General features: G+C 50.2%; 1 protein-coding gene across 2 annotated transcripts; it reads right to left on the bottom strand.

Annotated features, from left to right (window-relative positions):
* Nucleotides 1–1,404: 1,404 nt before the first annotated feature.
* Nucleotides 1,405–19,328, bottom strand: ABCF1 (ATP binding cassette subfamily F member 1). Of its 2 annotated transcripts, none has more exons than XM_047797594.1 (25): nucleotides 19,200–19,328; nucleotides 13,624–13,670; nucleotides 13,322–13,417; nucleotides 13,034–13,166; nucleotides 12,848–12,885; nucleotides 12,652–12,759; nucleotides 11,781–11,855; nucleotides 11,585–11,695; nucleotides 10,698–10,802; nucleotides 9,688–9,810; nucleotides 9,215–9,315; nucleotides 9,043–9,128; nucleotides 8,629–8,768; nucleotides 8,395–8,543; nucleotides 8,021–8,104; nucleotides 7,729–7,853; nucleotides 7,452–7,564; nucleotides 7,167–7,338; nucleotides 6,993–7,067; nucleotides 6,826–6,896; nucleotides 3,222–3,254; nucleotides 2,967–3,135; nucleotides 2,470–2,534; nucleotides 2,288–2,360; nucleotides 1,405–2,148 (listed from the first exon to the last, which is right to left on the bottom strand). In XM_047797594.1, exons 1-25 carry the CDS (start codon nucleotides 19,270–19,272, stop codon nucleotides 1,982–1,984), a joined length of 2,532 nt encoding a protein of 843 aa, XP_047653550.1. In that variant the 5' UTR covers nucleotides 19,273–19,328; the 3' UTR covers nucleotides 1,405–1,981. The 2 variants fall into 2 exon arrangements, with proteins under 2 accessions (XP_047653550.1, XP_047653551.1); XM_047797595.1 differs by having other exon boundaries at nucleotides 13,034–13,163.
* Between the last annotated feature and the right edge of the window lie 4,805 nt (nucleotides 19,329–24,133).

The raw sequence follows: 24,133 nt of genomic DNA, 5'->3' as shown, positions 1-24,133 counted from the left end.
GGATCACCTCCATGTTACAGATGAGCAAACAGGTACCAAGAGGTTAAGTCCAAGGTCATACATACCATTAGTAGTGGACTTGAAGCCTGCTCCCTCTGTTCTGGACCCACTTCATCAAATCATGGAGATTTACTTTTACATGTAGCACTGAACTTGGCACAAGACCCTTGCTTTTCTCCCTCACATTCCAAAGGGTGTTCCTCTAATTTGGAAATGTACCAGTGGAACCTCTGCAACTATGTCCACACCAAACCTACACTTTTTTAATTTTGTGATTTTTATTTTTTCCATTATAGTTGATTTACCAAACCTTCACTTTCAATATAAACCTCGTACCTGAGGTCCAATATTATTTGGCCAAAAAATAACTTTCCAAAATTAGCTGTCCCACCTCAGTTTTATTTTTTTTTGCTATGCCCATGACAAGTTCTGCAGCCAGGGACTGAACTCAAACGACCGCAGTGACCCAAGCCACAACAGTAACAACGCCAGATCCTTAACTATTAGGCCACCAGGGAACTCCCAGCTCAGTAAGTCTTCAACATTCTTCATACTCACCTGGAATTGGATTATTCTCTCTCTCCAACTCCCACCTGGCTCTTTCCATTTGTCCTTTCCTTTCCATTCCACTCTCATATCCTAACTCAGGATTTATTACCTTATCACCACAGAGGATGTCTCTATGGTCCACCTCACCCTTCACACCTGAAATCACCACCAACCACTTGGGGTTTTACTTTCCAAACCCATCTTTTTGGTCTAGCTGTAAGAAGAAAAGTGGCTTCAACAGCCACGTTCTTGCATCAACACCCATAGTTTTTTCTTCCCTAGATTCACCCTTTTCCTAGCCTCCAAAAATGGCTCCCTGTTCCTCATTATTAAAATCCCTTTCTCGTCTTCAAGGTTCATCCTCAAGTGATCCTACCAAAACCCCAAGCTCTGGACAACCTCTCCCTTCTATGAGCATGAGGCAACTGAAGACTCTAGAGCACCACACATTTGGCAATTAATCGTTTCATGCTGTACACTCACGTCTTATTTTCTTCTCTAACTAGGTTCTTCATGAAGGCAGACCCGTCCCCTCCCCTCTCGTATACCCCACGGTGCCAGGCCTGTTGGCTGATGCAGCGGCTCTGGGAGATCAGCACCCTGGTCCCTGACCACAGGGCGGAGCTTGGATAGCAAGAAACTGAGTGTCCTAGAGGGAGGTGATGAATCATTTCCACTGTCCTTGTCTGAAGGGATCGGGGGTTATGGGGGCACCCCCAACAGCCAGCACCATCTAACTCACAGTTAACACTGCAGGTCAGACCCATCTGTCCTGAGGAACGGGCGATATTCAACGCAGCCAGAAAACAGAATAAAGCAAACCAAGACTAAGAAGAGTTCCAGCTCCCACGAACCTCCAAACAGTGACAAGATGGCCGCAACGCCTTTCCTTTATTTCTTCCCCTTGTAAAGGGTGATTCGAGTTCAGCAGCATTCCTTTCCTGCCCCCAAGTCCCCAAGCAGCCTAGAGATTATAGGCACCAAGTCCTGGCTCTCAGCATGGGTTTCAGAACTCCCCTCCAGCTCTGAGTGGCCACAGCTGCTTGAATCCGTTAGGTCAGCATTAAATCCACCAGAAAAGAGCAGCAGCACTCACAGACCAGGGCGGCAGCTGGGCCGGAAGCGTTGAGGCGGCCCAGCTTCTGAGAGAGGACGGCCTCGGACCACTGGCCACGTGCCCTTGGCTGGATGGAATCCCTCAATAATGAACGTGACCTGTTCGTACAGAGGGACTTCAAGGACAAGGCCAGCATGGTTATCTGAAGAGAAGCAGAACAGCCAAGTCTTTCAGAGAAAAGGCAGCGATCAAAGCGGCATCCTGGTCACATCAGGACCACGCTCCGCCTTCACGTGCCGAGAGCTGCTGGCCCCGCTGCAGACCAGAGGGGCCTCCGAGGAGAGGGGGGACGAGGGGGCTTCCAGGAGGGAAAGCTCACTCGCGGGGCCGGCTGACCATGACTTCACCCAGGGCCTCCAACACCTCCCGCTTGTAGTCGTCGAAGTCACCGTCGATCTGGCTGACGCTCTGCTCCTCCACCACCCACAGCTGGCAGTTGGTTTCCGTGATGAGTCGGGCATCGTGGCTGACGACGATCACAGCTTTGAAGCAGGATGGCGAGAACGGAGGGAGGGCAGGGGGAAAGGAGGGAGAGTCAGGCCCGGAGCAGGGCGCCCCAGCCAAAGGACACCACGGCCCGGTCCCCGAGGCAGGAGGAGGACGCCCGGCCAGTCGACTTACCTCCCTTGTACTCGTTGATGGCCTCCCCCAGGGCGTCGATAGACTCGATGTCCAGGTTGTTGGTGGGCTCGTCCTGGCAGGGAGGAGGCACCCCGTGACTGTGCGTGTCAGACGCCCACCCTTCCTTTCCGCCGCCCCGGCCCCTGCCCGCTGCCCAGCCGCCGCGCGTCCAGCTCCCTCACCAAGATGAGGACATCGGGCTCCCGACAGGCCAGCTCTGCAAACACAACTCGGGCTTTCTGCCCACCTGCAGCAAAGGAGATCACTGCATCTTTACCACCCAACGTTCCTTTTCTAAATTTTTTTCCTTTTTTAGGGCCACACCCACAGCATATGAAGGTCCCAGGGTCAAATCGGAACTGCAGCCGCCGGCCTACACCACAGCCACAGCCACACCAGATCCGAGCTGTGTCTGTGACCTACACCACAGCTCACAGCAATGCCGGATCCTTAACCCGCTGAGGCCGGGGGTGGAACCCGCAACCTCATGGATACGAGTCAGGTTCCTTATCACTGAGCTGCGACGACGACGGGAACTCCCCACCTGACGTGCCTGCAGGTAAATCCTGAGTGTGCACCAACCTAGCTGCCCCAAGTCCTGGTTCCTCTCCGCTCCCACCTCCGGGACAGCCTGCAGGTAGGAATGCTAAGGAAGGGACGCCTTCCCCGGCCCCGGTACCTGAGAGTTTGCAGATCTGGATGGTGTGGGCATGGCTCTCAAGGCCAAAGCGGCCCAGGCACTTGCGGGCATCCTGGTAGGGCAGGTTGAAGCCGCGCTGCAGGTACTCAGTGGGCGTCTCCTCCATGCGCAGCTGCTCTGCGTACTGCTGGTTGAAGAAGCCAATTTTCTGCGCGAGAGGAGAGGGAGGCGGTCGGTGAAAGTCCTACTTCCTGTGATGGCCTCTCACCTCAATTCCCAAAGAAAGCCACTTACCAGCCGGTGGTTCTTCCTCATTTCGCCTCGAGTCTGCAAGGCAAAGGCAAGGGGGGAATATGAGGGTGGGGGGACAGGAGCTGCGGCTCCACACCCTACTTTTCGGAAGGGGAGGCGAACACCAGAAAGGGAACCCAAGTGTCCTCCCTAAGGTGACAAAGGTGCCCAAGGAATCGGAAGCAAGAGGAGGACAAAGGAGGGGGGAAAAAAAGCACAGAGTCAGAACCTTCAGAGAGACTGACCAGGAGCAAAGACGCCCTCCCCACCCGCCTTCTCGAGAATAGCAGGTTCCACCTCCTGCGGGAAATGAGACAGTTTGTGGAGGATATAGGAACACCTTTCTAAAGATCTCCTGTGTGTGTGTGCGCATGTGCTCGCAGAAACAAGCCCTCTCAACACGTTCCCGGAAGGCATACAGATGGCTACGACCCACCTAAGCACTACATACACCGCAAACACCCCCAGAACAACTGTAAGTAATTTTTTTTTCCTTCTTAGGGCCCCACCTGCGGCATATGGAGATTCCCAGGCTAGGGGTCAAATCAGAGGTACAGCTGCTGGCCTAAGTCACAGCCACAGCAACACTAGATCTGAGCCACAGCTCACAACAATGACGGATCCTTAACCCACTGAGCAAGGCCAGGGATCAAACCCACATCCTCATGGATACTAGTGGGGTTCATTTCCGCTGAACTATAGGGGATTTATCATAAGGAAAAACTAAACTCATGAACAGATACAATAAGACTACTTGCCAAAGTGTTGGTAAAACATCAGAAATAGCCTGAATAGAAAGCTCAGGATTAAACCCTCGCACCTATAGTCAACTAATCTATGACAAAGGAGGCAGGAATATACAATGGAGAAAAGACAGTCTTTTCAATAAGTGGTGTTGGGAAAACTGAAGAGCCACATGTAAAAGAATGAAATTAGAACACTTCCTAGGGAGTTCCCGTTGTGGCGCAGTGGTTAACGAATCCTGACTAGGAACCATGAGGTTGCGGGTTCGGTCCCTGCCCTTGCTCAGTGGGTTAACGACCCGGCATTGCCGTGAGCTGTGGTGTAGGCTGCAGACGCGGCTCGGATCCCGAGTTGCTGTGGCTCTGGTGTAGGCCAGTGGCTACAGCTCCGATTAGACCCCTAGCCGGAACCTCCATATGCCACGGAAGCGGCCCAAAGAAACAGCAAAAAGTCAAAAAAAAAAAAAGAACACTTCCTAATATACACAAAAATAAACTCAAAATGGATTAAAGACCTAGATATAAGACCCAATACTGGAGTTCCCGTCGTGGCGCAGCAGAAATGAATCCGACTAGGAACCATGAGGTTGCAGGTTTGATCCCTGCCCTCACTCAGTGGGTTAAGGATCCAGCACTGCCATGAGCTGTGGTGTAGGTAGTGGATGCAGCTCGGATCTGGCATTGCTGTGACACAGGCCAGCAGCTATAGCTCTGATTACACCCCTAGCCTGGGAACTCCATATGTCTTAGGTACAGCCCTAAAAAGGTTTAAAAAAAGAAAAAAAAAATGATCAGAGGAAAACATAGGCCAAACACTCTCCAACATAAACCAAAGCAATATCTTCTCAGACCCACCTCCTAGAGTAATGACAAAAATAAGAATAAACATAAACAGGACTTAATCAAACTCAAAAGATTCTACACAGCAAAGGAAACCCTAAAAAAACGAAAACAACCCACAGAATGGGCAAAAATATATGCAAATGAAGCAACTGATAAGGGATTAATCTCCAAAATTTATAAACACGTTCTGCAGCTCAATACCAAAAAACCAAACAACCCTATCAAAACTGTGCAGAAGATCTAAACAGACAATTCTCCAAAGAAGACGCACGGATGGCCAAAAGACACATAAAAACAAATGTTCAACATCACTCATTATTAGAGAAATGCAAATCAAAACCACTATGAGGTACCACCTTACACCAGCCAGAATGGCCACCATCAAAAAGTCTTCAAACAGGAGATCCCGTTGTGGCACAGCAGAAACAAATCTGACTAGGAAACATGAGGTTGCGGGTTCGATCCCTGGCCTTGCTCAGTGGGTTAAGGATATGGGGTTGCCATGAGCTGTGATGTAGGTCGCAGAGATGGCTTAGATCTGGTGTTGCTGTGGCTGTGGCCAGCAGCTGCAGCAACAATTCTGCCCCTAGCCTGGGAACTTCCATATGCTGTGGGTGTGGCCCTGAAAAGACAAAAAAAAAAGTCTACAAACGTTAAGTGCTGGAGAGGGTGTGGAGAAAAGGGAACCCTATTACACTGTTGGTGGGAATGTAAATTGGTGCTACCACTGTGGAAAACAGTATGGAGATTCTCAGAAAACTAGAAAGAAATAGAATTACCATTTGATTTGGCAATCCCACTCCTTGGCATCTATCCAGAGAAAACCATGACTTGAAAAGACTCATGTACTCCAATGTTCATTGCAGCACGATATACAATAGTCAAGACATGGAAACAACCTAAATGTCCACTGACAGAGGAGTGGATAAAGAAGATGTGGTACACGATGGAATATTACTCAGCCATTAAAAGGAAAGAATTAATGGCATTTGGAGCAACATGGATGGACCTAGAAATTATCATGCTAAGTGAAGTCAGAGAGTGAGGCACCAACATCAAATGCTGGATTCGACCCCTAGCCTAGGAACTTCCATATGCCATTGGTATGACCTAAAAAAAAAAGTAAAAGGTTAAAGATAAATAAAAGTAAAAATATATTTTTAAAACTATATGCATATACATGCTAATAAGGCAAAAAAGGAAAAAGCGATTCATCCAAATGCATACTGGAAGTTCTCATCATGGCTCAGCGGTTAATGAACCCAACTAGTATCTATGAAGACATGGGTTAAATCCCTGGCCTCATTCAGTGGGTTAAAAATCCAGCGTTGGAGTTCCCGTCATGGCGCAGTGGTTAACAAATCCGACTAGGAATCAAGAGGTTGCGGGTTCGACCCCTGGCCTTGCTCAGTGGATTAAAGATACGGAGTTGCCGTGAGCTGTGGTGTAGGTTGAGATGCGGCTCAGATCCTGTGTTTCTGTGTCTCTGGCATAGGCTGGTGGCTACGGCTCCAATTAGACCCCTAGCCTGGGAACCTCCATATGCTGCGGAAGTGGCCCTAGAGAAGGCAAAAAGACAAAAAAATAAAATAAAAAATAAATAAATAAATAAATAAATAAATAAAAAGGTAAATGTTAAAAAAAAAAAAGAAAAAAGAATCCAGCATTGCCGTGAGCTGTGGTGTATGTTGAAGACACGGCTTGGATCTGGCGTTGCTGTGGCTGTGTTGTAGGCCGACGGCCATCTCCAGATTCTTCTCTGGCTTACGCAATTTCTAACCATTCTTGACCAGTGTGTATCATGCACGGGAAGTGGTGCCCCGAGTCTGGCCCCACTTCTGGCTCTCCTCCCTAAGCCAAACTGCCTTCCTCTCAGCACCTCTTAAGGCAACGAATCATCCACAACGCACTGTACTAAACTCTCCAGGCAGAGGGGGGCCCCCGATTCCAGCCTCTGGGGAACAGCCGTGTGCTCACGTCATGACCCCGACTGCTGGCCACACAACTCACGCACAACTTACCGGGGTCAGCTTGCCAGTCAGCAGCAGCAGCAGGGTGCTCTTCCCGACGCCGTTAGGGCCCACGATGCAGACTGCAGAGTGGGGAGGGAGACAGAGATCAGAAGTGAGGTCCCCAGAAACTCTCCAGGGGGTGTCTGCTCCATTCCCGGGCCTCCCCACCAACTCACTCCTGGAGTCCATGTCAATGCCGAAGTCCAGATTCTTAAAGAGTGGTTTCTGACCCTCGTAGCCAAATGTCACACCTGAGAAGCCACGGGAAAAGCACCACTTTATTTTCTTTTCAGAGCCCCCGGGGTCCCTGAAGGTCCCTGCACGTGGAGACGGGGGCGGCGGGTGCTCACCGTGCAGGCCCAGCACAGGAGGGCTGAGTGGCGGCGGGTCGGGGAACGTGAAGCGTACAGTGTATTCCTTGGGGCGCTTCAGGAGCTCGGGGGCCTCCTGCGACTCCTCATCCTGGTTTTTCCGCCGGCACTTCTGCTGCTTTCGAGTCAGGGCTTCCTTGGTTTGCTTTTCCTGGGGAGACACCCGTGCCCTTCACCAAGGGCCTTCAGAGGCAGGTTGGGTCTGAGTCCCGCCCCTTCTCCCTGCTCCTGGGACGGGCCCCGGCCAGGAAGACCCCTGCTCACCGCCTGCTTGGTGGACTTGCCGCCCGCCTTCAGCTCCTTCAGCTTTTTCTCTTGCTTCTCATACTGCTTCAGGAGCTCCTTCTGCTTCTGCTGGTACATCTTCTTGAAGGTCACTGAAGCAAAACAAGGGCTGGAATCAATGGCTGTCGCTCTGCCCAGCAGGATGCCCAGAATTCAGAAAGATGCAGCTTCTCACCACGTCCCTCCCGGCTCCCCCCAGGCCTCTCTCTAGGCACCACCTCTCCTCCTCCCCAGGCCTCCCAATGACCCTCCTTACTGTAATTGCCCCTGTAGTAATGGAGCCGCTGGGCATCAAGATGGATGATATCTGTACAGACATCATCCAGGAAGCCCTGGTCGTGGGAGACGATGAGCAGCGTCTTCCGCCAGCCCTGGAGGTAGCTGGGTTTTAGAGAAGAGTGTGGAAATGTCACAGTGGTCAAGGCAGGGTTAAGTTAGGGGAAGTGACATGATGGTGACAGGGAGTGACAGAGGAGGGGCTGGATTGAGAGCTGGCAGGGGCAGAATGGGAACAAGCGATGCAAAGCCTGGAATCAAGGGCCACTCACTTATTGAGCCAGATGACAGCGTTCAGGTCCAGGTGGTTGGTGGGCTCATCCAACATCAGCAGCGTGGGCTCCATGAACAGCGCCCTAGAGGGTGGGCAGCAGAGTGTGGCGTCAGGGGGAGAAGAGCCTTGTTCAGAGAAGCTTCTGGTTAAGTGGAGCCGGAGACTGAACATTCCTTCCCAACCTCTCCTTAGACAACTAGTTCCCCTGTGGGGACACAGATGAGAAAAGAGCCCCAGGGAGGGAGAAAGGACCCAGAGTCTGACAACACTGACAGTACAGGAGGGAGAAGCTGGCCTTGAAAGAACGGGAAGAAACAAAAAGGGTGCTGGTGGACAGAGGCTGAAGGGAGGGCGGCGAGGATGGGGGCCCACCTGGCCAGGGAGACACGCATGCGCCAGCCCCCCGAAAACTTCTGTGTGGGCCGATTCTGCATTTCAGGGTCGAAGCCCAGACCAGCCAGGATCCGGCGGGCTTTGGCCTCGGCAGCGGCTGCCCCAGTGGCCCGCAACTCCTCATACACCTGGGAGGAGGGAGAGGAGGACCTATGTCGGGAGGTCCCAGCAACCCCTAGTCTTGGCCCGTGTCCCCTGCGCCATCTCCTCTACCTTCTCCAGCCTGTCAGCGGCCGTGTCATCACCCTGTTCCAATTGTCCCTGGAGCCGCCGCTCCTCCTCCAGCAGCTTCAGCCGCTTGGTGTCAGCTCGAAGAACAGCCTGCACGGCTGGCGTCTCATCAGCCACCACCTCTGGGGGTAGAGGGAGGAGTCAGGGCGCCCCGAGGGCCAAGGCCGCCACGTCCTCTTCCCTTCAGCGCCACTGCTGCTTCACCTGCCCTGGCCTGGCTCTTCGTGCTTGTTCCAAATAAAACACTCTCCGGCTTCTCATCTCTTCCCGAGTTCCTTTAGCACCCGTTTCCCGGTCCCCATCTCCCGGGATAACCTTCCGACTCCACAACCACGGCTCCTTCTATTCTTGGTTGGTCCATTTAACCCCCAAACCCCTTTCCCACCACAGCCTCACCCTGCTCGCACAGCAGCACGTCAATGTTGGGAGGGATGCTCAGGGCTCGGTTGGCGATGTGCTTGAGGAGCGTGGTCTTGCCCTTGCTGGGGGATGAGAGAGTTCAGGACCAGGCCGCCGCGGCACCCGTCTCTGCCCCTGCCCGCCCCCTGCCCACCCCTCCTCGCCTCACCCATTGGGTCCCACCAGCCCGTAGCGGCGGCCGGCGACAATGTACAGGTCTGCGTTGACGAAGAGCTCCTTGCCGTGGGCTGAGATGCTGAACTTCTCCAGCTGCAGAGGGCAGGGAAGGAATGAGCAACGAGAACCCTCCCTGCCAGACCCCGGCCACAGCTTTCTCCCTGTGGGAGAACCCCCACCTCTCAGCATGCCAGTCCCCTTTTCCACCCACTGCCTCGAAGCGTCTCCAAGCCTGAGCCAGTCCAGGCCGTCCCTCGTGCTTCCCTCCAAGGGCGGACCCTTACGCTGGTTCTGCTGGCTTCTCGCTCAAGTTGGCAGAACGCAGGTGTGGAAAAGGCCTCCGAGCTGCCGTGCCCTCGGCTAAGCCCCTTGTACTCACTCCCTCGGTTGCCGTGGCCACTCAGGAGAAGGTGAGAGTGGCGCATGCGTGGGTGAGCTGGCAGGAGGGGCCCCCTCGGACCTTACCTTGATGTCAGATGCATTTTCCAACATGGCCTGGCGGGAAGACATCTCTGCTTGTGACACGGAGAAGTCATTTTCAGCAGCATTGGCTGCTTTTAATGAAGCCACCTGGCGCTCATACTCCATCTGAGAAGGAAGGAAAAATCACTCTTGAGGCCACTGCCTGCCAGTTTCCCATCACAATACAGCCCCAGGTCATCAGACACCAAGACAAGGCTCACGGAACACAATTCTTCCCATACTCCCACCTCTCTACTTGACACAGTGTCCCAAGCTTCCTTGTCTCCTAATTCACATGTCCCATAGCTAATACATTAAAAAAAAAAAAGAAAAAAAAATCACTTAACCCACTGAGCAAGGCCAGGGATCAAACCTGCGTCCTCATGGATGCTAGTCAGATCTGTTTCTGCTGAGCCACGACAGGAACTCCTTAAGCACTTCTTTTTTAACCCTCAATATATGAGTTCCCATTGTGGCTCAGCGGTTAAACAACCCAACTAGTATCCATGAGGATGTAGGTTCGATCCCTGGCTTGGCTCTGTGGGTTAAGGATCCAGTGTTGCTGTGAGCTGAAGTTCCGATTTGACCGCTAGACTGGGAACCTCCATATACCCCAGGTGTGGCCATAAAAGGACAAAAAAAAAAAAAAAACAAAAAAACAAAATATAAAAAAATAAAAAAACATATTTAAAAAAAAATCAAATCCTCCTACCTCTGACCACTAAGAACCCAAGGTCTGGAGTTCCCGTCGTGGCGCAGTGCTTGGCGAATCCGACTAGGAACCATGAGGTTGTGGGTTCGATCCCTGCCCTTGCTCAGTGGGTTGACGATCCGGCGTTGCCGTGAGCTGTGGTGTAGGTTGCAGACGAGGCTCGGATCCCGCATTGCTGTGGCTCTGGTGTAGGCCGGTGGCTGCAGCTCCGATTCGACCCCTAGCCTGGGAACCTCCATGTGCCGTGGGAGCGGCCCAAAGAAATAGCAAAAAAAAAAAAAAAAAGAACCCAAGGTCTTACCTGTTTCTTCAGCTTCTTCTTCTCCTTCTTGCTAAGGTGAGCGTAGGGATCGTCAGCCTTGGACTCCCCTTCCTCCTCCTCCTCCTCTCCTTCCTCCTCTGAGCCCTGTGAGGACCCGGGGATGAGAAAAACAAAGGACCCCTCTGAGAACTCAGACTTCGCATTAGCTACCCCGAGATCCACAGTAGCTCTTTCTTTCTCCACCCAGAGTCCTGAAGTATCTTGGCGGATCCTTTCATTTTCATACCCAGGCGGGAGACCCCAATCCATTTCTGCCACCAGGAATGGCACAAGACACTACATGTAACAACGTATATGTACCTAGAAACCTAACTGCCAATACAATGTAACTGAGGGTAGAATAAACAGAAAAGGTTCTTTTCCTCATATATCAAATGAGTTTTTCAGTGGCCTCCATGTTAACATGCAAAGAAAAGACCCAGAGGCCCTATGGTACAACGACTGGTACAGCAGAGTCACAGAACCAGCAAGTGCTGGTGGTTAAGGGGAGCTCAGAGATCGCTACATCACACACGTGGGACTGCTGACGGCAGGAGGTGGAAAGATGTACTGAAGGGCACTGTCAGTGAGTAGCAGAGCCGATCCAGACTGTGTGAGGCTAAAGCCTGGGTCCCTTCCTCTCTGGATCAGAGGTTGTAAACTACGGCCTGTGAGCTAAGAACGGTTTTCCCATCTTCCAAGAGTCTTTCCAAAAATAGAAAAGAGTACGTGTCAGAGAATGAATGTGGCCTACAAAGCCTAAAATATTTACTGTGTGGCCCTTTATAGACATTTGCCCACTCCTGCTCCCCCAGATCCTGCCCCCTGCCTGAGGGCCACAGAGCCCTAGTCCCTAAGAACACCGCCCCCAATACCAAGACCCACACCTGCTCTGCCTTCTTGGCCTTCTCCTTCCCTTGCTTGGGAGGCTCCTTTTCTTTTATTTCCTCTTCATCCTGCTCCTCTTCATCGTCCAGAGCAGCAAATTTATTTTGAGGCTAACACACAAAAAGATAGCAGCTGTGATGAAAGGCTCTAATTCCTGAGACCCAAACCCTCCCATGGCCAACGTTCCCGTCTCACCTTGGCCTTGCCCTTTGACTTTTCCTCCTTTCCCTTTCTGCCCTTGGGCCCTGGTTGTTGTTCCTGAGATACAGCCTGGAGAAGCACACACAGACACACATAAATTCATTTGCTATACTGTAGCTTAACAAACACTTCTGGGAGGTCTAGGAATAGTAGTTTTCTTTCTTTCACCTTTTTTTTTTCCTAGGGTCACACCAGCGGCATATGGAGGTTCCCAGGCTAGGGGTCTAATCAGAGGTGTAGCCACCGGCCTTCGACACAGCAATGCCAGATCCGAGCTGCATCTGTGACCTACACCACAGCTCACAGCAAGGCCGGATCCTTAACCCACTGAGCGAGGCCAGGGATCGAACCCACAACCTCATGGTTCACTAGTGGGATTGGCTACCCACTGAGCCAAGAAAGGAACTCCTTCTTTTGTCTTTTTAGGGCAGCACCACAGCATATGGAAGTTCCTAGGCTAGGGACGAATTACAGTTGCAGCTGCTGGCCTACACCACAGCCACAGCAATGCCAGATCGGAGCCCTGTCTGGAACCTACACCACAGCTCACGGCAACGCCGGATCCTTAACCCCCTGAGCGAGGCCAGGGATCGAGCCCACAACCTCATGGTTCCCAGTTGGATTTGTTTCTGCTGCACCATGATGGGAACTCCAGATTTTGAGTTTAAAAGCCTGGGAACTTCCATGTGCCGCACATGCGGCCCTAAAAAAAAGCAAAAAAAAAAAAGCTGACCTTGACAGTATAAGCAAAGCAGACCTTATAAAAGCTAGTTTAAAAGCAGGAAAAGAAGCCAGGGAATGACCACACCCGGGGCCAGAAGGTACTACAGGGGGTGGGAGTGACCTCCAGAGCCACTACTGTCACCTTATTGATGCGATTCTTCTCTGGCTTGGCTGGCTTAGGAGGATGTTTTTCTTCCTCCTCCTCTTCCTCACTCTGATCCTGAATCAGAGCTGCAAAAACATTACCACCCTGGAGAATGAAAGTGACCGATAAGTCAGCGGAATGGCCAAGGCTGCACCCCTGGAGTCTCTGTCTACCACACCGATGGATGGCTTACCTTGTTTTTCTTCCCTCCTCGGGGCACCGGGGCAGGTGCTGAAATGACAAGGGGAGAAGGTGAGACAGGAAAGAGAATGACAATGTCCGGCTCCTTAACCTATGCCAACTCCAAGAGCAAGGAACCAGGCGCCCGAGTCTTCGTGACTTGAGGGTTCCAGGTACCCCATCTCCCGTGGGCATTTACCCTCCTCCTCCTCATCACTGGCCGGTACTGAGAGCTTCTTAAGACGCTCCATGAGCTCCTTCTCCTCTCCATCATCATCATCCACATCCTTCTTCCGCCGGCCTTTTCGAGTGTCTCGTTTCTTTTTTTGCTGCTGAAAGTCGGAGAGAGTGAGAGAATGAAGCCCTGGACACCGCTTATTTGTGCCCCAGAGAGAGCAGCCGTCACCGAGTGAATCCATGTGGGCCGCCAAGGGGCTGGCAGACCTTCGATGCCTCCGTGGAGTGGTGGGTCCCCTGACACCTGTACCTGCTGCTGCTGGTGCTGCTGCTGCTGCTCCTTCTCCTTGAGCACTTTCTCTTCTTCCCCAGCTTGTCTGTCTTCTACTGCTAGCTCTTCAAAGAACTACGAAGGGAGTTAAGATCTAGGTAAACCCGGCTCAGAGACCAACCAAGCCCTTCACCACCACCAGGAACTTGCACTCCAGCCCCACCCTGCTCCCTCTCCTGAGGAGACCCCTTCCCCTCCCGGGGACCCCCAGTGCCTTCCCAGGACCACCTTCCGCTTGGAAATGCCCACGGTCCTCTCATCCTCACTCCTCACTGCCTCACCGTCTTTTTGGTCTTCTTGTCCTTCTTCCCTTTCTTCACCACTTTGTCTAGAAGGTTAAGCAGACAAATTCCAAATCAGCCTGATCTCCCCCCTCTCGGGGGCCTCCACCTTATCAACTGTTTTTTTTCTAGCTCAACTATCATTCTCTGCACTGCCCCACAAGGCAGGCGAAGGTGGCTTGGTCTAGGGTAGCAGCGGGAGACAGAGGAGGAGAACCCACAGGGTGACAGCAGGGGTGGGAAGTTAAGAGCATTCGGAGGTCACGCCTATGTCTTAGCTGACAGAATTAGCTGGGCGAGTGGTAGCATTTATTAGGTCAGGATATACTGGAAGAGAAGGACCCCTCTCTCCATTCCTACCACCCGTGGGGGAGAATAGAAGGAGAAAACATTATTATTATTATTTTTGCTTTTTAGGGTTGTACCTGCGGCATATGGAGGTTCCCAGGCTAGGGGATGAATTGGAGCACAGCTGATGGCCTACACCACAGCCACAGCAGTGTGGGATCCGAGCTGTGTCTGTGACCTACACCACAGCTTACGGCAACGCCAGATCCTTAACCCACTGAGCAAGGCCAGGGATCAAACCTGCATCCTCATGGTTGCTAGTCAGATTCATTAACCACTGAGCCACAACAGGAACTCCAAGAAAACATCATTAATTCAGTTTGGGATACATCATCTTTCGATCCTGCAGGCCAAGTAAACAGAGTGGTCTGGTAAGTGAACCAACACCAGGGTCTATGTCCCACCTGCTTCGCTAGTACTAGCACAAACCACACTGTGGGATACTTAACTGTGCGTTGGTCCTTCATTCTAGAGAGTGACTTGAGAGACTGTTTAGCTCACCTTCCCAGGGAGCAAAGCAGGAAACTGATCAAAGTTTACTGACACCAAATTCCAGCTTCTTTCTGTCCATCCCTTTTTCCCTGCAGGCAGGGGACTGTGTCTGAGTCCCCCTCCCATGTCAGACCAGGAGGCAGCCTTCTGACTTCTCTTCATGCCCACACATATCTGCCAGCATACTCATCTCCCAATTTTCCCATCCATCCACTGCTATCCAATTCTATTCAAAAGCACTCCTGCAATTGCCTAGGTTTTTTTAAAAAAACAAAAACAAAAAAATACCAGCCCCAAAGGCTTTCTGCTATCTACCACACCAAGTGTTCTCAGACCAGAATTCCAGCCAGTCCATAGCAATCATTTATTCAGATACCAAGCACCTACAATGCCAACAACTGGAGACAATGAAGAACCATCCCTATAACTTAGGGCCTCATAGACTAAAAGGGATCATTCTATCTTTTTTGCTATCTATCTCTGTTTCCCTACCTGTATCTGTGTTCTGGACACCGGCTTCTCCCAGCTCCTTAAGTAACTCCCTTATGCTTAGGCCTGTCTTAGCTTAATCTGTGACCTCCATCCTGAACACACTGCAAAACCTGATCCCCACTCTGGGTGACTAGTGTGAGGGAACTGAAAAGATGTTCCTGCAGTGGGGCAGTAGGCTAAGAATCTGACTGCAGTGGCTCAGGTCACTGCAGAAGCATGGGTTCAATCCCTGGCCTGTGCAGTGGGTTAAAGGATCCATCTTGCTGTAGCTGCAGCCTGGATTCAATCTTTGGCCTGGGAACGTCAATATGCTGCAGGCGAAGCAAAAAAAAAAAAAAAAAAAAAAGGAACGTGCAAGAGAAATAATGAAAGCATCTATGTTTATAGGCTACTCCAAGAAGCCTAATCCTAAAGCCATTAGGAAAGACCCACTGCAGTACACATGAAGGAATGACATCATTAGCTCACCCTGACAACACTGAGGAGTGACTCAGATGCTAATTTCTCCCCAAGGACTAACACAACCACACCTCCTGACCATAGGGAGAGAAGCCTCTGCACAGGTTCAAGTGTGAGAAAGTATTGTCACCAAAGAAAAGGCAAAGTATCCTCCACCTCTCCCCTCTAATGGCTCTTCCCTTTAGTAGGTACATTACTTAAGCAGCTCCTAAGTTCAAAGCCAAGTAAAGCACTTTCCATAAACAATCTCCTCCCCCAATTACTGTTTCTATCCTTGTCTTCACTGAGTCTCAAAAGTGTAGTCCAAGAGTTCCCACTGTGATGCAGTGGGTGAAGAATCCAACTGCAGGCATTCCCATTGTGGCTCAGAGTGTGCATGACCCATCACTTTCTCTGGGAGGATGTGGGTTTGATCCCTGACCCTTGCTCAGTCGGTTAATGATCCAAAGTTGCCGCAAGCTGCAGCATAAGTCACAGATGCAGCTCCGATCCGCTGTTGCCCTGGCTGGGGCATAGGCCAGCAGCTGTGGCTCCCAATTAGACCCCCTTAGCCAGGAACTTCCATATGAAACGATTTAGAAAACAAAAAACAAAAAAACCTCGACTGCAGTGGCTCAGGCTGCTGTGGAGGCATGGGTTCAATCCCCAGCACAGCACAATGGGTTAAAAGATCAGACATTGGGAATTCTTGCCGTGGCTCAGTGGTTAACAAACTTACCGAGTATCCATGAGGACAAAGGTTCGATCCCTGGCCTCGCTCAGAGGGTTAGGGATCCAACATTGCTATGAGCTGTGGTGTAGGCCAGCAACTGCAGCTCCAATTTGACCCCCAGCCTGGGAACCTCCATATGCCACACCTGCGGCCCCAAAAAAAAGACCAAAAAAAAAAAAACCCAACCCAAAACAAACAGGCATTGATGGCTGTATTTGTAGCAAAGATCACAGCTGCAGCTCGGGTTCAATCTCTGGCCCAGGAACTTTCATATGTGGTAAGGGTCAATAAGGGGGGGGAGAAAAAAAACTGTAGTCCACCTCCTCATCTCCCATTCCTTTCTAAATAGACTGAAACCTGACTCAGGTTATCATCTTCTAAGGAATTTTGGCCAAACTTGCTACTGTCGGGAGGAAAACAGGCCAAACACTCTGAATAAATCAGAGCATTATCTTCTCAGATCCAACTCCTAGACTAATGACAATAAAAACAAAAATCAACAAATGGAACCTAATTAAACTTAAACGTTTCTGCACAGGAATTTCCATCCTGGCACAGCAGAAACGAATCTCACCTGGAACCATGAGGTTGTGGGTACAATCCTTGGCCTCATTCAGTGGGTTAAGAATCTGGCATTGCTGGGAGCTGTGGTACAGGCTGCATATTTGGCTTGGATGTGCTGTTGCTGTGGCAGTGCCATAGGCCAGCAGCTGCAGCTCTGACTTGACCCCTAGCCTAGGAACTTCCCTATGCCACAAGTGTGGCCCTCAAAAGACTGAAAAAAAAAAAAAAAAGAAAGAAATTGTAGTTCCCTTTGTGGCTTAGTGGTTAACGAAACTGACTAGGATCTACGAGGTCAAGGGTTTGATCCCTGGCCTCCCTCAGTGGGTTAAGGATTTCGCATTGCCATGAGCTATGGTGTAGGCCAGCAGCTGTAGCTCCAATTCGACCCCTAGCCTGGAAACTTCCATAATCCATGGGTACAGCCCTAAAAAGCAAAAACAAACAACCAAAAAGAAACTCCCCAGAAATCTCCAACTCATTCAAAAGCTGCCCTTGGGAGTTCCTGTCGTAGCTCAGTGGTTAATGAGCCTGACTAGCATTCATAAGGATACAGGTTAGACCCCTGGCCTCACTCAGTGGATTAAAGACCCGGCGTTGCTGTGAGCTGTGGTGTAGGTCAGACATGCCTCGGATCCTGTGTTGCTGTGGTGTAGGCCGGCAGCTACCGCTCTAATTCGACCCCTAGCCTCCATATGCCACCCTAAAAAGAACCCCCCCCCAAAAAAAGCTGCCCTTACCTCTTCCCACTCTCCACCCAACAGCCCACTACTACTTTCATCTAATGGCTATTACCTGCTGAGTTGAGTGTCATCCTTAATTCTTCTCCCTTCATTTAATTGGCTCCCAGCTGTAGTCAGTGTAACTCTGGGTCTTCACTGCCTTGGTTGACTCTCTTACTACTTCTCACCTGGATCATTACCAGAGTCTCCTGAATGGTCTTCCTGCCTCAATCATCCCTTATGCATTGCAATGGATCCCCCCCCAACCCTTTTCCTTTTTTTGGCCACACTTGCAGTGTGCAGAAGTTCCCAGGCCAGGGATCGAACCCAAGCCATAGCAATGACAATGCCCAATCCTTAACTGCTAGGCCACCAGGGAACTCCTCTGAATGTTTTTACAATTTGAGTTCCTTGAAATAGTGTATAAAGCCTTTCATTATCTATCTCTCACACATCTTTCCAACCCCATCACAACTAGTCACACAATCCTGGGAACCAGCCAGGCTCCACTCATCTTATGCTTGCTTGAAATGCTCTTCCCCTTGCTAAGTCATACTGATCCTTCAAGAATGAACTCAGCTGTCACATATTCCTGGCAGGCTTTGCTGACCTGAGTAGATGCTGCCCCTCTCTTCTCTAGTTCCACAGAATTTTCAAGTACATTCATCACACTCCTGGCCTCTGTCTGATTAATGCTCTGGCCCCTCCACTAGTCTTGCCCCTTCTAGACAGGCAAAGCTCATCTTCCACCCCTACATTTCCAGTTCTTCTGCTCAGTACTAGGTTATAGTGAGCATCCAATAAATGCCTTTATAATTAGTCGCTGTATACCTACTGTAATTATTATGTCCATTTTATCTCCCTCTTGAAAGTACCTTCAAGTCTGAGAAGATGTCTTCATATTCTTTTCTCCCCTCCCCAAAGCACAGTCTAATTAAAAACACTGCATAAGGAGTTCCGCCATGGTGCATCGGAGCGAATCCAACTAGGAACCATGAGGTTGCGGTTCTATTCCTGGCCTCGTTCAGTGGGTTGAGGATCCCGCGTTGCCGTGAGCTGTGGTGTAGGTGGCAGAGGCGGCTCGGATCTTGCGTTGCTGTGGCTCTGGCATAGGGCGGCAGCAATAGCTCCGATTTAGACCCCTTATCCTGGGAACCTCCACATGCGCGGGTGCGACCCTAAAAAGACAAAAACAAAAACTCACTGCATAATTAAAAACAGGTGCTCAACAAATGCTCGTGGCTTTTAAGTAAACCTTAACCCTCCATTCTAATACTCAGGATCCACCCTCTTGTTCCGGTAGCATCAGAAAAGTGTCTTGTGAAAGAGTTCATGAAGGAGTCAGCCTCTCTTGAGAAGCAAGTGGGAAAACTGGCTCCCCAGATGAGTGTGGGTGAGACAGAATGAGTAAGTGAGTTCGCGCGGAGGTGGGAGGGGAGGTCGAGGCTGATATATTCCAGCTGTATGTGGAATACCGTGTGGTGGGGAAGACGTTCAAAAGAGAAGGGTACGTTCTCATTTCCCCCCATCTCCCCCTCGGCACCATATGCTCTTCCTCGTCATCTGCCCACTCTCAGTGAGGCTCATGAGCGACACCCCGGCACTTTTTCTTTTGCAGGCACCCCAAAAGCACTCCTGCCGGGACAAACTCGTCCCCGCCCCATTGCACGCATGCGCAGTAGCCCTCGCAGGCCCAGTCAGTCTCGTGCCCCATAATTCTCCGCTAAGACACGCGCACACTTCTCTTCTCCTCTTTATTCTCTCCTTCCCTCCCTGTCTACCAGCCTCACCTGTAGGGCTCGTGCTTTCTCCGTCCCCGATCCACTCGGGCTCCGGCGGCTGCTGCTTGGGCCCCTTCGGCATCTCGGTGGCAGTTACGGCAACTCTGGCGGCGCCGGGCGTTATTTCCGCTTCCGGCAGCGTGGGGCCGGGAACCAGGCGGGCTCTCCAGGCCCGCGCTATCGACCCCGCCCCCGGAGGCCCACGTGCACGCCGCGCCTTCCTCCCGGAGGTGTGCCTGCCGCCCAGTGGGGGCGTGGCCTGCAGTGACAGGGCGTGGCCGGCGTCTGCAAACACCCGTCGCTGCCTCGGGAGGTTTATGAGGGTTAGGGGACCCCCAACCCTTTGACTCTGCGATGCCGCGTGACTAAGGGCTGAACATAATAATTTCCAACTAGTACAAAAGAGTCATCCTTTCTTTTTTTGCTTTTTAGGGCCGCACCCGCGCATGTGGAGGTTCCCAGGCTAGGAATCGAGTCGGAGCTACAGCTGCCAGCCTACACCACAGCCACAGCAACGCGGGAGCCGAACCGCACCTGCGGACCTACACCACAGCTCAAGGCAACACCAAATCCTTAACCCACTTATTGAGGCCAGGGGTCGAACACTCTGTCCTCATGGATGCTAGTCAGATTCGTTAACCGCTGAGCCACGACGGGAACTCTTTCTTTTCTTTTTTTTTTTTTTTTTAAACTGAGTGCTACCTTGTACCAGCTCCTTACCTCATCGACTGTCGGTGTAGTGTTGAGATGGGTCACAAAATCCCGAGGTGTAAATTGTAAATGAGGAGGAACGCTAGCCTAACAAACAGAAATCACAGTGCAGTGAAGCTTGGGTTCACTTTTTTGTTAACTACTACCAAAAAATTCTTTTTTTTTTTTTTTTTTGGCGGCGCCCGCAGCATGCAGAAGTTCCCTGGCTAAGGATTGAACTGGGCCACTGCTGCAACCAGAACAACAGCGGTGACAATGCTGATCCTTAATCCCCTGCCCCACAAGGAAATTCCTAGTAATAGCTTTACTGAGGTATAACTGAGTTACAATAAACTGCAGCAGCAATAGACGGCCAATAATCTGCAAAGTGTACACTTTGATACCTTTGACATGTACACACACCCGTTGAATCACCGCCACAATCAAGATTTGGGTTCACTTTTTTTTTTTTTTTTTTTCTAACGGTTGCACCTGTGGCATGTGGAAGTTCCCAGGATAGATGTTCAGTTGGAGCTGCAGCTGCCAGCCTATTCAAGGCCAGGCCAGATCCAAGCCATGTCTGCAAAGTACCCTGCAGCTGCAACAATGCTGGCTCCTTTAACACACTGTGCCAGTTGGAGATTGAATCTGTGTCCTGATGCTGCAGAGCTCCTGCCAATCCCCTTGCACCACATCGGCAACAGTTTTCTGCATATTAATTTGAGATAATTATCAGAGATCTCAGAGATGATGTCCAATTAGCAGCCTGGAGTTTAGGGCAGAAGTTGAGGCCAACAAGAGACATTAGGATCTTCATCGGTTATGGTGGGTATTTATTTATGTCTTTATGCCCTTGGCATATGGAGGTTCCCAGGCTAGGGGTTGAATCAGAGCCATAGCTGCTGGCCTACACCACAGCCACAGCAACACCAGATCTGAGCGAGTCTGCGACCTTACACCATAGCTCATGGCAACACTGGATCTTTAAACCACTGAGCAAGGCCGGGCATCGAACTCGCAACCTCATGGTTCCTAGTCAGATTCGTTAACCACTGAGCCCACAACGGGAACTCCCATGGTGGGTATTTAAAGTCATGGATCAAAAGTAGTAAGTCTAGACAAAGAAGAGTGTCAGAGATTAAGCCTAGAGGCACTTCAACATTTAGACTTCAGGAGGAGCAGCCAGAAAGAGAGCAGCCAATGAGATGGAGGATAGGTTGCAACAGCAGCTCAGATCTGATCCTCAGCCAGGTAACTCCATATGCCATGGGGTGGCCAAAAAAAAAAAAAAAAAAAAAGAAGAAGAAGAAGAAGAAAAATTAATATGCACAAACTGAGCTCTTATTTTTCCTCTTCAAGCCTGTGTCTCTTCTAGGTTCACCACTTCAAGTAATCAATCACACCACCTTTCAACCAGTTACTTGAACCCAAACTGAAAAGTCATCTTCTTTCCCCATTTCCCCTCCTCATTAGCAAGCCGGGTCCACTTTACTCATTCATTCAAAAAATGTTTTTTTATTGAGTGCATGGTATATGCCAGGCATTCTTTCAGGCCCTTGGGATATAACTGACTAAAATGAGAATATCTGCTTACATTTCTAGCAGGAGAAATAATGATATAGTGAAAAGAAAATATAGATCAAGGCAGAAAGTATCAGGAGGGCAGATTGTAGTACTAAATAGACTGTTCATGAGACCTCAGTGAGGTGAAATTCAAGCAAATTCTTGTTTGTTTGTTTGTTTGTTTTTAGGGCCACACCTGAGGCATATAGAGTTTCCCAGCCTAAGGGTCAAATCAGAGCTGAAGCTGCTGGCCTACGCCGCAACCATAGCAACTCGGGATCCAAGCCACATCTGCGACCTACACTGCAGCTCATGGCAATGCCAGATCCTAAACCCACTGAGCGAGGCCAGGGATCAAACCTGCGTCCTCATGGATGCTAGTCAGATTTGTTAACTGCTGAGTCACAACAGGAACTCCAAGCAAATTCTTTAAGAAGGTGAGAGTTCTGGTCACATGGATTCCAGAAGAGCTTCCTTGCAGAAGGAAAAACTAGAGCAATGCCTTATAGGAGGGGTGCACTTGGCATATATGAGGAACAAACAGCAAGGGGGCCAGTGTGGCTCTAGTGGTGAGTAAGGGGTTGTTGGAGAGGCAAACAGAAGTAAAGCAGGCTCTGGATTGGGCAGGGTCCTCTAGGTCATTTGGCTTCTACTCTTAACTAAATGGAAGTCATTAGGAGTTCCTGTTGTGGTGCAGTAGAAACAAATCCAACTGGGAACCATGAGGTTGGGGGTTTGATCCCTGACCTCGCACAGTGGGTTAAGGATCTGGGGTTGCTGTGAGCTGTGGTGTAGGTTGAAGACTAAGCTCAGATCTGATGTTGCTGTGACTGTGGTGTAGGCCAGCAGCTGTAGCTCCGACTGACCCCTAGCCTGGGAACCTCCATATGCCACAGGTGTGGCCCTAAAAAGCAAAAAAAAAAGTCATTACAAGGTTGTGAGCAGAGGAATGACCTGACTTATGTTTTATTTTTATTTTTTCATTTTTTTCTTTTTGGCTGCACTGCAGCATAAGTTCCTGGTCCAGGGGTCAAATCTGAGCCACACCTGCTACCTGTGCCACAGCTGCAGCAACCCTGGATCCTTAGATACCTACTGTGCCATGCTGGAGATCAAACCTGTGCCTCAGCAGTAACCTGAGCCACTGCAGAGACAATGCCGGATCCTAACCTACTGCACCACAGTGGGAACTCCCTGACCTACATTTTAGAAGGATGATTTTGGGCCCACATGAGCATGAGGTAGGGAGAAATGGCAGAAGCAGTAAGGACTGTTAGAGGGTGTTGGTGACTCAGACCAGAGTGATAATAGCGGAGGTAGTGAAAATGGCTGGTTTCTGAGTATATTTGAAAAAAAAGAGAGAGAGTCAGTAAGTTTTGTTTTGTTTTTTTCTTTTTCTTTTTGGCCAGCAGCACGCAGACGTTTCTAGGCCAGGGATTGAACCTGTGCCATAGCAGCAACCTGAGTTGCTGCAATGACAATGCTGGATTCTTAACCTGCTGAGGCACAAGAGAATTCCCAAGAGTTGGCATGTTTTGTAAATGGACAGAACCTCAAATGTGACCAATAAGAAATAAAATTAAGGATGACTCCAAGATCTGGAATTCAATCCCTAGCCTGGGAACTTCCATATGCCCCAGATATAGCTCTAAAAAGACCAAAAAAAAAAAAAAAAAGGGGGTACTTTTCAAGTTTCCCTAGCAGTAGCTACATATTGGCCACAGGCCTAAGTTACAGCCAGTGACATATAAGTTAAAGAGCTGGATGTCGGCTTGTAGGTAATTTCCTCAGCTCTTCCATCCTGGACTTGGAGCATGGATAAACAAGCTAGAGCTTCATTTTAGACAGTGAAATAGGAGGGCCTGACTCCAAGAATCATGGAGCTAAAACTGGAGGGAGGGAAAGTTCTGAATCCCAAGGACCTTATGGTGGCATGATCATCAAACATGCTTTGTACCACCACTTGACCTGTGAGAGAAATAAGCTATCTTGCCTTAAGACAAATTTGGTTGCTGTTACAACTGATTTTAGAACTGATAAACTGGGCCATGGTAGGTGCTTAATACTTAGAGTGCGTGAATGTATCCATGCTCATGGCTTTGACTACTACCTACATGCAGATAATTCAGATTTATGTCTCTAGTTTTAATCTAAATACCAAAACTGTACCTCCAACTACTTCCTTTGTCTTTCTCCTTGATGTCTTAAAAGGCAGCTTAGATTCAATCAACCATTTCAAAAGCAAAATTAGGAGTTTCCATCGTGGCGCAGCCAAAATGAATCCAACTTGGAACCATGAGGTTGTGGGTTTGATCCCCGGCCTCACTCAGTGGGTTAAGGATCCAGTGTTACCGTGAACTGTGGTGTAGGTCGCAGACGTGGCTCAGTTCTGGCATTGCTATGGCTGTGGTGTAGGCGAGGAGTTGTATCTCTGATTAGACCCCTAGCCTGGGAACCTCCATATGCTTTTTCCAAACAAGAAAAAGCATTGTTCCTTCCAGTATCTTTCTTTTTAAATAGGTACTTGGTTATGCAAGCCAGAATACCCCTGAGAAATCTAAGATACTTTCCTTTTGATCGCTTATTTCCAAATGTCCACTTTTCTCCCACTCTGCTCCTCAAGTCTCTACGACCATCACGACTCACTCGACTACTCAAGTAACCTTCAAACCCCCACTTCCAAGCCTGGC

Source organism: Phacochoerus africanus, chromosome 9, assembly GCF_016906955.1.
Source record: "Phacochoerus africanus isolate WHEZ1 chromosome 9, ROS_Pafr_v1, whole genome shotgun sequence".
Taxonomy (NCBI): Eukaryota; Metazoa; Chordata; class Mammalia; order Artiodactyla; family Suidae; genus Phacochoerus; species Phacochoerus africanus.
Note: the sequence above shows the minus strand (reverse complement) of the source record. Positions and strands in the feature narration are given on the sequence as shown.